This window comes from Schistocerca piceifrons, chromosome 3, assembly GCF_021461385.2.
Source record: "Schistocerca piceifrons isolate TAMUIC-IGC-003096 chromosome 3, iqSchPice1.1, whole genome shotgun sequence".
Taxonomy (NCBI): domain Eukaryota; kingdom Metazoa; phylum Arthropoda; class Insecta; order Orthoptera; family Acrididae; genus Schistocerca; species Schistocerca piceifrons.
The window spans coordinates 953,514,540-953,532,542 of NC_060140.1; the positions used below are offsets into that span (position 1 = coordinate 953,514,540).

The following is an 18,003-nucleotide window of genomic DNA, read 5'->3' on the forward strand; positions in this document are numbered from 1 at the left end:
TCAATTCTTTTATCTTGGCGGCTCGCGCATGCCCGCCCAGACGTGGGAGATTGCTGCGTTGCCAGTTGCACACGACGCACGCGCCAATAGAAGCAGCGCCATAGTTTAGGGGGGAGCGCGCAGTTCATGAAGTATATCCACCACGGCCGCATTAACCTTTTCGCTGCTACAAAGACGTGCTCCCTGCATTCCGCGCTGTGCGCGATTTTGTCACTGCACTGCTCGCCTGTGCAGATACATTGTGTTCCGACTGCTTTGACACTCTTATCAATCGATTTCACAAAAACTATTTGGCCCAGAAATTTGATTTTTACACGTCTTCTTGACTGATACCTTCCCCCCATAAATGACTTAATTTTGTTTCGATGTTCAACGCAGTTATTATGCAGCATTAAATACAGTAAACCATTGCACGAAATTTTGAAGAGTTTGCAGAGGTAAAAGTCCATAGAGTATACTTTCTGTATGGTCGATTTTAGTAGCCACAATGTTGAGAATGAAATGTGGACAAGATACCTAAATTTCATATAAAATTTACTGTATAACAATAGCTCATTTAAGTACTACATAGGTGTCGTATGTAATATTGAGAAATATTCCGTCTTTCGCGACTGTAACAAAAGTTTTATTTACACTGAGCACGTTTGGCTTTATTTTAAAGCACTTCAATCAATCAAAAGGAAGTAGACAAAATACATTAAACAAAACTGTGGGCTTACAAAAACATTAGGACTTGAATATACCGTCTATCAGTGAAGTGCTCTGAGCTATGTCAAATATAATTTTTGTGTGTGGCGCACATAAACATCATTTATTTGCTAAAACACTGATCTGCCAACACAAACGTTGAATATTGTGTTACCGCAGCACAAAACTACGAAAGGTGACTTGGCAATGGAGGAGACAAAATACTGTCCACTGAAGATGCTTCAAAAGAGAGAAATGCGTCTGCTCCAAATAACTCCCTTATTACAGTTGCAGAAGAGGAATATATTTCAGTACCATTGGTAAAACTGCGACTGTGGAACAAAAACAAGAAAGAGAACATGAGTACCATTGTGTATGTGCCATACCTTTCCTTGACTGAAGAGCTTTAAAATAAAGCCAAACACGTCTGGTGTAAATAATATTTTTATTAAAGTCGCGAAAGACGAAATATTTCTCAATATTACATACGACACCTATGTCGTACTTAAATGATATTGTTATACAGTAAATTTTATATGAAATTTAGGTATCTTGTCCACATTTCATTCTCAACATTGTGGCAACTAAAATCGACCACACGGAAAGCATGCGCTACGGACTTCTACCTCTGCAAACTCTTCAAAATTTCGTGCAATGGTTTACTAGATTTAATGCTGCATAATAACTGCATTGAACTTCGAAACAAAATTAAGTCATTTATGGGGGGAAGGTATCAGTCAAGAAGACGTGTAAAAATCAAATTTCTGGGCCAAATAGTTTTTGTGAAATCGAATGATAAGAGTGTCAAAGCAGTGGGAACACCATGCGTCTGCACAGGCGAGCAGTGCAGTGATGACAAAATCGCGCACAGCGCGGAATGCGGCGAGTACGTGTCTGCAGCAGCGAAAGGGTTAATGAAGAGGCAAAGCACTAGAAATTTCAAAAAATTGCATTCAAACGAACATAATTCGTGAAGTAAGGCACTTCGATATTGTTTTTAAATAATGAAAATATTAAGCACCACACAAGGTTTGAACTCATAACCTTTCACGTATCAGCCAAACACCTTAACCGTTACGCTAACGAACCTTGTCTATCTACAGAACGCCATGATGGTATAACACGCAAGATACTGACAAACACTGTTGGTATGACTATGAATTACTCACGCTTCGTCGAAGTACAACAGGAAATAAACAATTACCGCTGTTCTTTATTGCGAATAAGCGGTTCGTGAGAGTGATACGAACACCTTTCCTTGCTATCGCCTGAAGTAGGAGTCTTATTGCTTGTTTGGTTTAATTAATTAATAGAATATGAAGCAATTGGTATAAAGAACGCTTTTTCCAAACTTTCTATAAAAGAATGTCTGCTATCAAGACATTGCTTTTGTTCTATTACTTTATTTATGACTGAACGTTTCTAAAACTGAAGACTCTCGTCCATGCTCTGCACTGCACTCGAGATGTGGCAACGTCGTTCTCTGTTCATTGGCTGACTGTGTTTTGTGACGTCAGATGCGCAGAACGAACCTAAACTCGGCCGCCAACATAAATGACGCGCACTTTAGCGGCAAGAAACAATCCATGCCTTCTCTGCGCGATAGCAATGGAGATACTATCGAAGACAGTGCTCCCAAAGCAGTTACTAAACACAGCCTTACGAAATGCCTTCACAAAAGAAGACGAAGTAAATATTCCAGAATTCGAATTGAGAACAGCTGCCAGCATGAGTAACGTCGAAGTAAATATCGTGCGAGTAGTGAAGCAACTTAAATCACTTAATAAAATCAAGTCTTTTGGTCCAGCCTGTATACCAATTAGGTTCCTTTCAGAGTATGCTGATGTATTAGCTCCATACTTCACAATCATATACAACCGTTCACTCGACGGAAGATCCGTACCCAAAGACTGGAAAGTTGCACAGGTCACATCAATATTCAAGAAAGGTAGTAGGAGTAATCCACTAAATTACAGATCCATATCGTTAACGTCGATATGCAGCAGGATTTTGGAACATATATTGTGTTCGAACATTATGAATTACCTCGAAGAAAACGGTCTATTGACACACAGTCAGCATGGGTTTAGAAAACATTGTTCCTGTGCAACACAACTAGCTTTTTATTCAGATGAAGTGTTGAGTGCTATTGACAAGAGATTTCCGATCGATTCGGTATTTCTGGATTTCCGGAAGGCTTTTGACACAGTACCACACAAGCAGCTCGTAGTGAAATGGCGTGCTTATGGAATATCGTCTCTGTTATGTGACTGGTCTTGTCAGAGAGTTCACAGTTCATAGTAACTGACGGAAAGTCATCGAGTAAAACGTAAGTGATTTCTGGCGTTTCACAAAGTCGTGTTACAGACACTTTGCTGTTCCTATCTATATAATCGATTTTGGAGACAATCTGAGCAGGCGTCTTCGGTTGTTTGCAGATGACGCTGTCGTTTATCGACTAATAAAATCGTCAGAATATCAAAACAAACTGTAAAACGATTTAGGAAAGATATCTGAATGGTCCCCCCCATGAACCATGGACCTTGCCGTAGGTGGGGAGGCTTGCGTGCCTCAGCGATACAGATAGCCGTACCATAGGTACAACCAACCACAACGGAGGGGTATCTGTTGAGAGGCCAGACAAACGTGTGGTTCCTGAAGAGGGGCAGCAGTCTTTTCAGTAGTTGCAAGGGCAACAGTCTGGATGATTGACTGATCTGGCCTTGTAACAATAACCAAAACGGCCTTGCTGTGCTGGTACTGCGAACGGCTGAAAGCAAGGGGAAACTGATGTGTTGGCAAATGTGCCAACACCTTGTAGATAGAGGCGGCCGAAATGCACGCTATCTAACGCAGACGGGCGTGAATTCTGGAACAGGATAAGTAGTGAATTCTAATAAGAAAAGTATGCAGCTCCTCGAATACTTATTTTTTATTCTTTGATGTGAATACAGCATTCTTCATGAGACATTTCATACGATAGCTATCAAACTATGTAAGGCTAATGGCGCCTTGCTAGGTCGTAGCCATGGACTTAGCTGAAGGCTATTCTAACGGTCTCTCGGCAAATGAGAGAAAGGCTTCGTCAGTGTAGTCGCTAGCAAAGTCGTCGTACAACTGGGGCGAGTGCTATATCGTATCTCGAGACCTGCCTTGTGGTGGCGCTCGGTCTGCGATTACACAGTGGCGACACGCGGGTCCGACATGTACTAAATGGACCGCGGCCGATTTAAGCTACCACCTAGCAAGTGTGGTGTCTGGCGGTGACACCACAGAAACTACGGCCGTAATTTTTCCCGAGGGCATGCAGCTTTACTGTATGATTAAATATAGGTTAAAGTTAGATATAGTGGGAATTAGTGAAGTTCGGTGGCAGGAGGAACAAGACTTCTGGTCAGGTGACTACAGGGTTATAAACACAAAGTCAAATAGGGTTAATGCAGGAGTAGGTTTAATAATGAATAGGAAAATAGGAACGCGGGTAAGCTACTACAAACAGCTTAGTGAACGCATTATTGTGGCCAAGATAGATACGAAGCCCACACCTACTACAGTAATACAAGTTTATATGCCAACTAGCTCTGCAGATGACGAAGAAATTAAAGAAATGTATGATGAAATAAAAGAAATTATTCAGATAGTGAAGGGAGACGAAAATTTAATAGTCATGGGTGACTGGAATTCGAGTGTAGGAAAAGGGAGAGAAGGAAACGTAGTAGGTGAATATGGATTGGGTCTAAGAAATGAAAGAGGAAGCCGCCTTGTAGAATTTTGCACAGAGCATAACTTAATCATAGCTAACACTTGGTTCAAGAATCATAAAAGAAGGTTGTATACCTGGAAGAATCCTGGAGATACTAAAAGGTTTCAGATAGATTATATAATGGTAAGACAGAGATTTAGGAACCAGGTTTTAAATTGTAAGACATTTCCAGGGGCAGATGTGGACTCTGACCACAATCTATTGGTTATGAACTGCAGATTGAAACTGAAGAAACTGCAAAAAGGTGGGAATTTAAGGAGATGGGACCTCGATAAACTGAAAGAACCAGAGGTTGTACAGAGTTTCAGGGAGAGCATAAGGGAACAATTGACAGGAATGGGGGAAAGAAATACAGTAGAAGAAGAATGGGTAGCTTTGAGGGATGAAGTAGTGAAGGCAGCAGAGGATCAAGTAGGTAAAAAGATGAGGGCTAATAGAAATCCTTGGGTAACAGAAGAAATATTGAATTTATTTGATGAAAGGAGAAAATATAAAAATGCAGTAAATGAAGCAGGCAAAAAGGAATCCAAACGTCTCAAAAATGAGATCGACAGGAAGTGCAAAATGGCTAAGCAGGGATGGCTAGAGGACAAATGTAAGGATGTAGAAGCTTTTCTCACTAGGGGTAACATAGATACTGCCTACAGGAAAATTAAAGAGACCTTTGGAGATAAGAGAACCACTTGTATGAACATCAAGAGCTCAGATGGAAACCCATTTCTAAGCAAAGAAGGGAAAGCAGAAAGGTGGAAGGAGTATATAGAGGGTCTATACAAGGGCGATGTACTTGAGGACATTATTATGGAAATGGAAGAGGATGTAGATGAAGATGAAATGGGAGATACGATACTGCGTGAAGAGTTTGACAGAGCACTGAAAGACCTGAGGTGAAACAAGGCCCCCGGAGTAGACAACATTCCATTAGAGCTTCTGACGGCCTTGGGAGAGCCAGTCCCCACAAAACTCTACCATCTTGTGAGCAAGATGTATGAGACAGGTGAAATGCCCTCAGACTTCAAGAAGAATATAATAATTCCAATCCCAAAGAAAGCAGGTGTTGACAGATGTGAGAATTACCGAACTATCAGCTTAATAAGTCACAGCTGCAAAATACTAACACGAATTCTTTACAGACGAATGGAAAAACTAGTAGAAGCCGACCTCGGGGAAGATCAGTTTGGATTCCGTAGAAATACTGGAACACGTGAGGCAATACTGACCTGACGACTTATCTTAGAAGAAAGATTAAGGAAAGGCAAACCCACGTTTCTAGCATTTGTAGACTTAGAGAAAGCTTTTGACAGTGTTGACTGGAATACTCTCTTTCAAATTCTAAAGGTGGCAGGGGTAAAATACTGGGAGAGAGAGGCTATTTACAATTTGTACAGAAACCAGATGGCAGTTATAAGAGTCGATGGACATGAAAGGGAAGCAGTGGTTGGGAAGGGAGTAAGACAGGGTTGTAGCCTCTCCCCGATGTTATTCAATCTGTATATTGAGCAAGCAGTAAAGGAAACAAAAGAAAAATTCGGAGTAGGTATTAAAATCCATGGAGAAGAAATAAAAACTTTGAGGTTCGCCGATGAGATTGTAATTCTGTCAGGGACAGCAAAGGACTTGGAAGAGCAGCTGAACGGAATGGATGGTGTCTTGAAGGGAGGATATAAGATGAACATCAACGAAAGCAAAACGAGGGTAATGGAATGTAGTCGAATTAAGTCGGGTGATGTTGAGGGTATTAGATTAGGAAATGAGACACTGAAAGTAGTAAAGGAGTTTTGCTATTTGGGGAGCAAAATAACTGATGATGGTCGAAGTAGAGAGGATATAAAATGTAGACTGGCAATGGCAAGGAAAGCGTTTCTGAAGAAGAGAAATTTGTTAACATTGAGTATAGATTTAAGTGTCAGGAAGTCATTTCTGAAAGTATTCGTATGGAGTGTAGCCATGTATGGAAGTGAAACATGGACGGTAAATAGTTTGCACAAGAAGAGAATAGAAGCTTTCGAAATGTGGTGCTACAGAAGAATGTTGAAGATTATATGGGTAGATCACATAACTAACGAGGAAGTATTGAAAAGGATTGGGGAGAAGAGAAGTTTGTGGCACAACTTGGCCAGAAGAAGGGATCGGTTGGTAGGACATATTCTGAGGCATCAAGGGATCACCAATTTAGTATTGGAGGGCAGCGTGGAGGGAGGAAATCGTAGGGGGAGACCAAGATATGAATACACTAAGCAGACTCAGAAGGATGTAGGTTGCAGTAGGTACTGGGGGATGAAGAAGCTTGCGCAGGATAGAGTAGCGTGGAGAGCTGCATCAAACCAGTCTCAGGACTGAAGACCACAACAACAACATCTGAATGGTGCGAAAAGTGGCAGTTGTCTGTAAATAACGAAAAGTGTGAGGTCATCGACATGAGTGCTAAAAGGAACTCGTTAAACATCAGTTCCACGATGAATCAGTCTAATCTAAAAAAGCCGTAAATTCAACTAAATACCTAGGTATTACAATTACAAACAACTTAAGTTGGAAGGAACACAGAGAGAATGTTGTGGGGAAGGCTAACCAAAGACTGCGTTTCATTGGCAGGACACTTAGAAAATGTAACAGACCTACTAAGGAGACTGCCTACACTACGCTTGTCCGTCCTCTTTTAGAATACTGCTGCGTGGTGTGGGATCCACACCAGATAGGACTGACACAGTGCATCGAAAAAGTTGAAAGAAAGGCAGCACGTTTTGTATTATCGCGAAATATGGTAGATAGTGTCACAGAAATGATACAGGATTTGGGCTGGACATCATTAAAAGAAATGCGTTTGTCGTTGCGACGGAATCTTCTCACGAAATTCCAATCACCAACTTTCTCCTCCGAATGCAAAAATATTTTGTTGACACCGACCCACATAGGGAGGAGGGATCACCACGATAAAATGAGGGAAATCAGAGCACGTACGGAAAGATATAGGTGTTCATTCTTTCCCCGCGCTATGCGAGATTGGAATAATAGAGAATTGTGAAGATGGTTCGATGAACCCTCTGCCAGGCACTTGAATGTGATTTGCAGAGTATCCATGTAGATGTAGATGTAGATGTACCCTCTACAAATACACATACGCCACAACTCTCATAAAAACAAGGAAGGGACGAAAATGCGCAGAGCAGAAACACCCTTTCTTTCCCGCGGCTGGACCCACCTCGTGGCTTACGAAATTTACAACCATTTAAAAATAATGAAAGAAAGGAGAGGTTGTAAATTACTAGCGAATTAAATTACGAACTCAAAGTATCTCCTGTATACAACCACACACATGTGAAAAAGGTTCATAGAAATTAGGCAACTCACGAAGGCAGGGGAACGTCTCACTGCGTAAAAATATATGGGTTCTGATTGTTGGAACTGAAGGCTAAAATTAGTCACTTAACTTTATACTATTCCGTAGACGTCTTTGCAGCTTCATACTTTTACGTACACAACTTTGGTTTTGAGTTCCAACAACCAGCGTGCAGGCATTTTTACTTTGTGAACGGTTCCCCGGGCTTGCTCAATTGACAAGTTTCTGTACAGCGTACTCGTGGTTTTAGCTTTGTACAAGAGCTACTTTGATTTCGTAATACTGTTTTCTACTATTTAACTATCTTATTTTACTTTCTTTCTTTTTAATAGATGATGTCTTGCTAAGAAGTCGAAACCGCTTATGAGTTCAGGCTGAACGATATAATAAAAAATTTGCTATATAAGAAGGTTACGTCTTCCACAAAAACAGTTTTCCTAGCCTGTGTAAGTTCTTCATTTGTTGTTGTCAGGTGGAAAGACAATTTGCTAGTGACTAAGGAGTGTCGCAAAAGCGGAGACGAAGCGAGTGACGAAACTGTGTGCCTGTGTGTGTGTGTGTGTGTGTGTGTGTGTGTGTGTGTGTGTGTGTGTGTGTGCCTGTGTGTGTGTGTGTGTGTGTGTTGGCGTGTTGCCGGGGTGTGGTAAAGCTGGGCGTCCCGCAGGAAAAACGTCAGATATCGCGCAACACGGGCCACGTGGCTTGCGCCATGTGTCACTTCCATAATTGTCTGCGGATGGTGTTTCCTCGTGCCAGCCATACATCACACATAATACGTGTCTCGGAGATAAAATTAGGCGCGAGGTGTGCACGACTGAATGCACCGCGCTTTCAGTCCACATCCAGACGCAGCAGAGGACGCCCCTCAGCAAAGATGGTACGTGTCGCAGCGGACAGCCCGACTTCGCGCTTTGGTACTCCCAGAAACCGCGGTCGCCGACTGCTGCACTGTGTAGCGTATTGTTTGCAACTGTCAGCTTGCACCCGACTGGTACAGATACAAAAAGACAAATACATCTGCAAGGACATTTTCAGCGCAAACTTTGTGAACTGTACTTCAGTTTACAATGAAACAAACTCCTATGTACGCGAGAAAGCGATTGAAGTTAGTCAGTAACTACCGCAGAAAACAAGTAATCGGAGGAAACGGTACAAACCCACGGCTGGTCACTAGGATTTACGTTTCCTGTGGCTTCCCTATACGATTGAGGCAAATACCGGGACTGGTTCGTGTGGCGACAGGTTCCATTCCGCTCCTCGCAATGAGAACTTGCACACCGGTCCTATAACCTCGTCCTCAACGGAACTTCTAGCTTTAATCTTCCTTCCTTTTTGTATGAAACAATATAGTAAGAAATTGTAACACAGACTCTCTTTGCTTTTTTTATAAACTGAGTACTGAGTGAGTATTCTGTAATGTTACAAGCGTGCTCCTTTTATGAAATCATCTACATATGTTGCAAGTTGAAGCACACAGCCTCGGTTTTCAGTCTTTCTGTGGTAGGGTTTTCACTAATAGACAGAGTGATTTATGAAGAAAATTTGTCTGTATGATTTAGAAATATTTTATGTAAATTGACTGAATTATCATGAATTAAAGTCTCCCTCTGCGGCTTTCTCTCTGTATGTGTAGACTAATTTCAGGAAGTTCTGTACGGATTTTGATACGGTTTTCACTAACAGACAGAGAGAGTCATAATGGAGGCTTTGTATGTATTTTAGTACCGTTGCAACAAACAGTCTGGCTGCTGACCGTGCGAATTCGGGGCGGGCCGTTAGTTATTTACAATTTAAGATCTAGTTTTCTTTCACACATACTTACATGGCTTACATGTTATGTGTTTCATATGAGCGTATATTGCTAATAAGTTTCGTGCTATCATCTGAGAGTTTTGTCCATACTGGCTGTATGATTCCTAATTTTTGTGAGTCCACGAAAAGTTCTTTGAAATTACGTTACCTACCTGTGCTCATATGAAACAAAATCAGTGAAAATCATCAGCAAATTGGAAACAAAAATTAACTGCAAGTACGTATTCTATTAGGCTGGTGCATAAGTTCATAGCCTTTTTTTCCCAGTACAAAGACCTGCGCGCATACACTCAAGATAATGTTACGCGCTACTTTGTCGAAAATTGATATGTTATGGGTCTGGCGCAATAGCGACTGTGCACTGTACTATGAACTGCTTCCTGGAGGTGTAACCATCACTGCCTTACATTTACTGTCAATAAGTGAGTCGCCTTGCAGACGCAGTCCAAGAACAACCAAGAACGACGACGAGGAAGACTGCGTGAAGCGATGTTACTCTGCAATAACGGCCGCTCGCATTCTGCTAGACTGACAAAGAAGACTATATAGGAGCTGGGTTAGGAAGTAGTTCCGCACAGCCCCTTATTAACCTCATCTTGAGCCCTCAGATTTTCATCTTTTCCGCTCTCTACCAAAGACCTTCAAGGAAATTCCTTTCCGGATGCAAATGTGCTACGAAAATAGCGCGACGAGTTCTTCGCCTCAAAAGCTCGTCATTTCTACAGTCACGCCATCGAAAAATTACCCCGATTAACAGCAGACTGTTGTAAATAGTGAAGAAGAATATATTGTTGATGACTAAAGTCTCTGTTATGTGTAGCTGAGGTGTTTATTCAACTAATGGGAAGGCGCTACGAACTTATGCGCCAACATAATATTTTTGCAGGAACCAAGGCGGAATATTTTTTAGAAATATAAATAACGCATTCGTATAACAAACAGCCGCGTAACGTGTCGGTATGCTGTTTCAATGTGTTATTTAAGTATAACAGTAATGTGTCTACGTTACTGAATGAAGCGCTTATGGTTTTTGTGAGTTCCTGTTAACATCTGGCCGACAAAATAAACGTATGAACCCGAAAACAATTAACAACGTGAGCAGTCTTAGATAAAATTTGCGACTTTCTTCAGGTCCTTACTTTTGACGCGCTCGTCAAGCATTCCGTGTCTGCGCAGCTACGCCGTCTTCGACCGATGATACGTAGCCGGTCTAACTTTTCACCTGTAATTTTTATGACACGTCACTCGTCCTAATCATACCTTCACTGGATACCTGATAAATTCTGAATTACTTTGGATGCATCCTAATAGTCTGCCGTTTCTTTATTGCGAGTTTTTTACGAATGTTTTATCTCTGTTTCTGTTCCAGCGTTTGTCCGAATATTAGTAACTGTGTCCCAGCAACTTATTCTGCCGGCTACATAATGATGGTGAAAATTTCTTTCACTACCAAGGTTCGAAGTGCCTACCGCCGTACCTAACGCTAGCCCACTAACGTGCGCTACAGTCTTTCGCCGCGGAGAATAGCATTTAATTTCTATGTGGTGTTAATCGTCATTTCTATGTGTGACTTCTTAAAGTTCGTTACACATTATTATGGCAGGGCAAGTGACTTTTATTGCATGCTGCACTACACTTCAGAGTGACACAGATACGGGATAGTGTTTTTCAACATAGTCATAAATTTCCCTAAACATCGGTCGGTACGTTTTACGAAACTTTCAACCGCTCGAGGGTTGAAATTCGCTCCTTAGTTGTGACGAAAGCATTCGAGAACCTGTGTGAACGTCCTCATCACTGGAAAATCTCTTCCGTCCGCCTGCTTAGCTGGGTGGTAACGTGCTTGCCTCCCGTGCAAACGGGCCCGGGTTCGATTCCCGGCCGGGTTGGAGATTTTCTCCACTCGTGAACTGGGTGTTGTCTTGCCCACACGATCATTTCACCCTCATCACCGGCGCTCAAGTCGCCCAATGTAGCTTCGACTGGAATAAGACCTGCATTTGGCGGGCGAACTTCCCGGCCAACGATGCCATACTCTCATCTCTGTCTCTTCCACCCAGATATCTGTGGTGGATGTTGGTGTTCTTTCTTTCCGACCAGCACCTACCACGTCTTTGCGGCCTTTGTCGAATTACGTACGTCCGAAAGAACAGACACCATCTCGATCCTGCACCAATTATGAATCAAGACACAAAGGAATTAATGACATTTAGCTGTTAGTGGGCATTGATTTACATCAGTGGGTAAAGTGGAATATTTGTGACGCATCGGGATTCGATCCCGGGTCCTCTGCTCACGAGGCAGATACACTGACCACTAAGCCATTCGGACACAGTGGTCATCGCAAGTGCACGGATTATTCTAGCAAGCGTCCCGTCAGGCCTAAATGCTCAACTTATCCACACACTAGTAACGTAGTGCCCCTGCCCATTACTCACTTTATTAGTAGGGTTTCGCCGATTTCAGTCCGTGTTGTGCGTCTGCACTGAAAGGATCATTAGCCTGCCTCGCCTTTATTATATATGTGGTGTCTGTTCTTTCGGAGATGACTTACGGGAATCGGCGAAACGCCGCGAGTAATAAGGATAGTGGGGCAAGGGCACTACGCCAGTAGTGTGTGGTAGTATCTGCCTCGTGAGCAGGAGCCTCAGGTTCGAATCCCCGTTCGGCACAAGTTTCCAACATTCCCCAGTGATGTAAATTAATGCCCACTAGTAGCTAAATGTCATTCATATTTATCTCAGTTCTTATTATAATACTATTTAATAATTTTATAGGATTATTCCTATATACTTTTACCGGAACAAGATATCTAGCATTAATTCCTTTGTGTTTTGGTCAAATTGTTGACACCATTTCACTGCCGCTGGACGAGTCATCGCGTCTGGTCCACAAAGCAACAGAATTTCGCCGTGAATCTGTAGATCATACTCTCTACTGACGATGCGCCATCTCTGTTGCACAATGGTCTTAGAAGGTAGCGAACTGTCTAATTTACATGGTACTTTCTGATGTCCATACGTACCACTCATCATTATAAGTTTCAGCTGTTTTTGTTTAACAAAGCGACTGTCTCATTTTAAGAGCGATATTATAGGCTGTGCGCGGGAGCTCACTGTAACAACTGTCAATGAGATGGAAGTTTTACTATGGTTCACTTGTGCTTTCATCTGTCTGTATGAAACGCATGTGCAAAGTCCATGTGATGTACTACGCCTTACATTACTTAGAAGCAGTTTTTGATAGGTGTGAGGTGCTCACTGACCAGACAAATGCAGTAAACATCATATTCTCTGATATTGCTAATTTCAATATCCAGATACTCTCCACGCGGTCACGTAATACAGTTTACCTAACGTAGAAAATAACGTCTATTGCGTAATATGTGTCTCTATTTTCCCACTGACTTCGTATCGCCGACTCTTGTGTTACATTGCCCTGAGCCTGTAATAACGCTACTGTATTGGCTCTGAGCACTATGGGACTCAACTGCTGAGGTCATTAGTCCCCCTAGAACTTAGAACTACTTAAACCTAACTAACCTAAGGACATCACACACATCCATACCCGAGGCAGGATTCGAAGCTGCGACCGTAGCGGTCTCGCGGTTCCAGACTGCAGTGCCCAGAACCGCTAGGCCACTTCGGCCGGCGCTACTGTATTACAACGGGGCAAACGCATATGGCGCGAGCCTTCGTTTTTGCAACGAAGATCTCTAACGTTAAGTCTTGTGGCGTCGGTAACCAAAACGTGAACAGTTCAAACGCCTGCATGCTTTAGTGAAATGTGAACGTCATAATTATTTAAGGTCACTTGGAGTCTATCACTCAACTTGTGAGTACACTACTATGAAATAGCTCTAAGCACTATGGGACTTAACATCTGAGGTTATCATTCCCCTAGACTTATAACTACTTAAGCTAACTAACCTAAGGACAACACACACATCCATGCCCGAAGCAGGATTCGAGCCTGCGACCGTAGCAGCAGCGCGGTTCCAGACTGAAGTGCCTAGAACCGCTGGGCCACAGTGGCCGGCATACTACTATAAGATCAGTTTATTAAACAAGACATACCAACGTTCCCCATGCGACAGACTGAAATGATCTGTTATCATAGCTTGCATATACAACAATGTGAAGATATTTACTGCTTATGCCTAATTTGGCCAGAGGATATCTCACAGCTGGGAGAATCTGCTACTAAGTGATACACAAGGATTGTGCAAAAATATGGCAACACAACGAGAAGTGGATGCGTGAACATAAACGCTGATGCTAGCAAAGCCTGCAGGTTACGCTGTTGTATTTGACCACGAACGGCACCTATGCAATGTCCTCAACACATTGCAAGTGTCATTCATGATCAGAACAGTGTTCTGTGTTGTTGTGAATGCCGGAGCTAAGTGATTTGCAAAATAGGCAGACTCTTGCTTCTCGTACGTTGGGTGCATCCGTAAACAAGGGAGCCGAAGTGTTCGTTGTTTCAAGAGACATCGTATCGAAGATTTATACCGCATACAAGGAAAGCGGATAAAAGCATCATCCGCTAAGATACAACGCGAAATAAAGTACGTGTTGAGTGAGCGTGGTGGACAGTCGTTGATGAGAGTCGTGATGGAAAATAAGAGGACGATAGCTGCAAAAGTCGCTGCAGAGATGAATGTCGCACTCGCGAGCACTGTTGGCACTAAAACTACACGAATGGAGCTCCATAAGCAGGAAATTGCAGGGCAAGCTGTATTCCACGACCAATCAGTGATGCAAATGTCCGTACCAGGGAAACGTGGTGTCGAAGCCATGAAATCTGGACTAGGGAACCATTAAAGAAAGTATTTTAGACAGATGAGTGTCGTTTCACACTGTTCACAACTTCTGGCAGAGTTAACGCCACAAAAATGAAACATGGCGGGGGTTCGGTGACGATTTAGGCAGCCATATTATTGTATTCCGTGGGTCCCATGGTTACTTTGCAAGACTGCATTATTGCCAAGTGTAACCTCCCCCTCACTTATCGACCTTAATGACAGTGAAAAATTAAACCGCGTGTACCTAATGGAAATTTGGGAAATCAATCGTCACCGAAGTCAATTTGTCGGTAAAGAGGGAGGACATTAGATCTAAATGAAATGAAAAATGCAAATGAAACTGGTGGAAATTAATTTTGAAAAGGGGTAAAGTTGATAAGGAAAGTAAATGTGCGGCCGTTACGTTAACAATTAACTAGCGGTAATTAGATATTTGAGATTTGGGGGAAATTACGGTCGCCAGTCCTAAGGACAATTACTATAGTAACTGAAAAAGAAAGGTTATTACACATATAATTAGCACTAGAAGCGTGGCAACTGAAGGTTGACACGTGTAGTGTGAAAACTGAAAATTTGTCAGAAGTAATAAATTTCGCTACACTATGACTTAATTTAGCAAAAGAATTAATAAAACCGGAAAATCGAAAGTTAATTTAGTGACTGAAGTTAATAGTGAGCTTTCTTTCTGAAGCACATCGAAATTCAGTAAAGTACGGTTAGCCTTGGACTACCTCAACAATCATTTCAAAAGCTACTTGAATTTACGCAATTTAGAAATAAGAGATTTAACTTTGAACTCGAATTAAATGATTCTGAACAATTAACAATAGTAAAATTTAGTACGTACCAAGCTGAGCTGCAGTCACAGGTAAGCTAAAATACGGTAACAAAACTCGCACTCTTAATTTGTGTTTGTGTAATCTAAATATTCTAGCCAGCTATGAATACCTTAACTGAACTTTGAAATTAAAGCAGTGAAATCGAATGATGCTGGCGTTTGAATTTCAACGACACTCGAGTTCATTCCGGAAAAGGAAGGGATCCTGCTTGGTAATGCAATTGGGACAATGAGCAACAAAGGTTCATGCTAAGTAGCTGTAATTTTGTGATGCAACAATTTTAAAAGTTTGAAAAGCTGAGGTCTGCCATACAGTTCTGAAACTTTACGTGCTTCCAGTCTTCCTTGTCGGTTGATTGAAGGTTTGAAGCCGTCGATCGAGGAGGTGGCGACAGTCACTCATTGTCGGCCGTCGCTGTTGCAGAAGCTGGATGTTGGCGCGCCTTCTTCTCGACACGGTCACCAGACGAAACGGGCTCTTCATGTGCGCCAGCTAATGCTTCCCGTGCGCGACACCGTGTCAGAAACTACCATCGCAAGTCGAGCGCAATTACATGCTGCCAAACCCCGAAAGCGCGGCAACTCGCGGGAGCGTCACACAACACACCTGCTCCACTGCACCACCTCAGCCAGACCCCCTCTGCTCGCGCTCCACGCGACAGAGTTAACACTGCCAAAGATCCTCAACACTTTGGTTCTCCACACGACCTATCGATGTATTCGTTCGATAGCATAGTTTTCCCTAGGCCAGACCCAGCGTATAAATACAAATAATATTCACAAAACAAACCAACATAAATGCATATATATATATATATATATATATATATATATATATATATATATATATATATACAAACAGTACAACAATTACAATATATAAAGACACAGAAATGTCATATCTGCAGGTAACAAAATAAGGAAAAAAAATTTATAGTGCAATAGATGGAAATTGAATATGCATTTCCGGCTTTACACAAGGATTAGGTTATCATTTTGACCGATCAGGCCCATCCCATGGTACAGTGTTTGTTCCGCAATTGCGATGCTATGTTTGAAGACAGGCACTGTGTCGCCACAGCTCGCATCGTGCAGGATGAATTGTCACATCTCACCTTATTTCCAAAGATACCAGATCTGAATACTGTTGAGCCTTTGTGGGCTGCTTTGGAGAGAAGGGTGCCTGGTCGTGATCCACATCCACCATCGTCACCTGAACTTCCAGTGTTTGGCAGGAGCAACGGTATGTATTCTCTTGGAAGCCACAGAGTGTTTACCCGTTCAGAGACAACTGGGAACTGTTTTGAACGCCAGCGAGATTCCTGAACCGTACTAGTCATGATAACGTGTCGTGTTTGCGGTGGTTCCCAAATTTTTGTCCACCCCCTGTAAGTCGCAGTACATCAGTTGGAGAACGCAGGTGCGTTTCATACATCCTGATAAAAGCACAAGTACACGTAGCGACGTAAGAGCGTCATGCACCAGCAGCTCACCAAAGAAGACTTCCATACCACGGATGGTTGTCGCGGTGACCAGTTACACTTCCAATGTTATACAGTACTAGATGCGTGTCGTGGGGCTAAGCCATAAGAGGACACCAGTAATCTTCCCATCGCATTCTTTAAAGATTTGATTCCGAAGATGAAGGAACCACTTCCTGGCATTCGCTTCAGAACTGTTCCAGAGATCCGACAGGCAGTAGACCTCTCCATTCGCACCATCAACAGGCTCTGCTAACGGTATACTACGCCTTCCACATCGCTGCCAACCGGTTCTACGCAATGCTGGTGACTACACAAACGAAAACATTGCATAAAACCAAGTGTTCAGTTCCTACTGCTGCGAAATATGGGGAAGAAACAGCAAATCGGCATTTATAGGAAGAGGAACAATACCAAAAATATAACAGGAGCGTAATACGCAGAAAATCGTCCATGCTACCTGCCACTGGTGATGCCTTGCAGAAAATAAAGGCGAAAAGCGTATGGCACAAAAATTGTGTTTCATTCGGTTGTAGTCAGACGGTCCATAAAGTAAAAATTATCAGCATGCCGTAATATTACACGCAACTGAGGAAGACAGCCCTATAAAAATTGAAGATATACGCCGAGTTATTCGAATTTATTTCATATGGTTCACTCTATTAGTACAGTTCGGGTAATTTCTGCTCCTTTTTAAGAAAAAACTAGTTTTAGACGCATCTCATTGCTTATGACGTCGTACCTTCTGCTATATGTGTCGCACAATAGTGTAATTTTACAGGTACATTCAGTGGTATTGTGGATACTGCCTGCAGAACATGTTGCGAGAACAGTTAATAGTAAAGGAGTAATAAACTGGTACGTCGTGTCTGATGCTCAAGTTCTCCTGTGTGAAAAGCGATAATGGAGAATGTGAAAATTCATTTCCCCTCATTACTTTGAGGGGAGTGCCTGCGAGAAATAGTTTCGAAAAGATTTGAAATTATATGTAAAGTTTGTTGGTAGTTGCTAAGCGCCGTCATTCTCAAATACTAGATAAATATAATCTAGGTAATTAGTGTGTCGTGAGCAGCATTGTGTCAAGACATGTACGAGTAAATAGTTTCTAACTCTAATACGTGACTTACTGTATTAAACTTACAACGTAACATTATACCTCTTAATGAGTAGGCTGTGTCAGAATTTGATGTTCATAAATTCGGCCAATGAAATTATGAAAATTGAATTTTTGTTGCTCCTGGAAGCTGTTATATAGGCAACGTACAATTAGTTTTCGAT

The 18,003-nt window shown here is 42.2% G+C and overlaps 1 protein-coding gene across 1 annotated transcript in view; it reads left to right on the forward strand.

Moving 5' to 3' along the window:
• Positions 1 to 8,583: 8,583 nt before the first annotated feature.
• LOC124788168 (troponin C, isoallergen Bla g 6.0101-like) overlaps positions 8,584 to 18,003 on the forward strand; it is a 110,609-nt gene continuing 101,189 nt past the window's right edge. Inside the window, exon 1 of the mRNA XM_047255321.1 lies at positions 8,584 to 8,664. Coding sequence (XP_047111277.1) covers positions 8,662 to 8,664 — 3 coding nt within the window. The 5' untranslated portion in view covers positions 8,584 to 8,661. The remainder of the gene's footprint in view (positions 8,665 to 18,003) is intronic.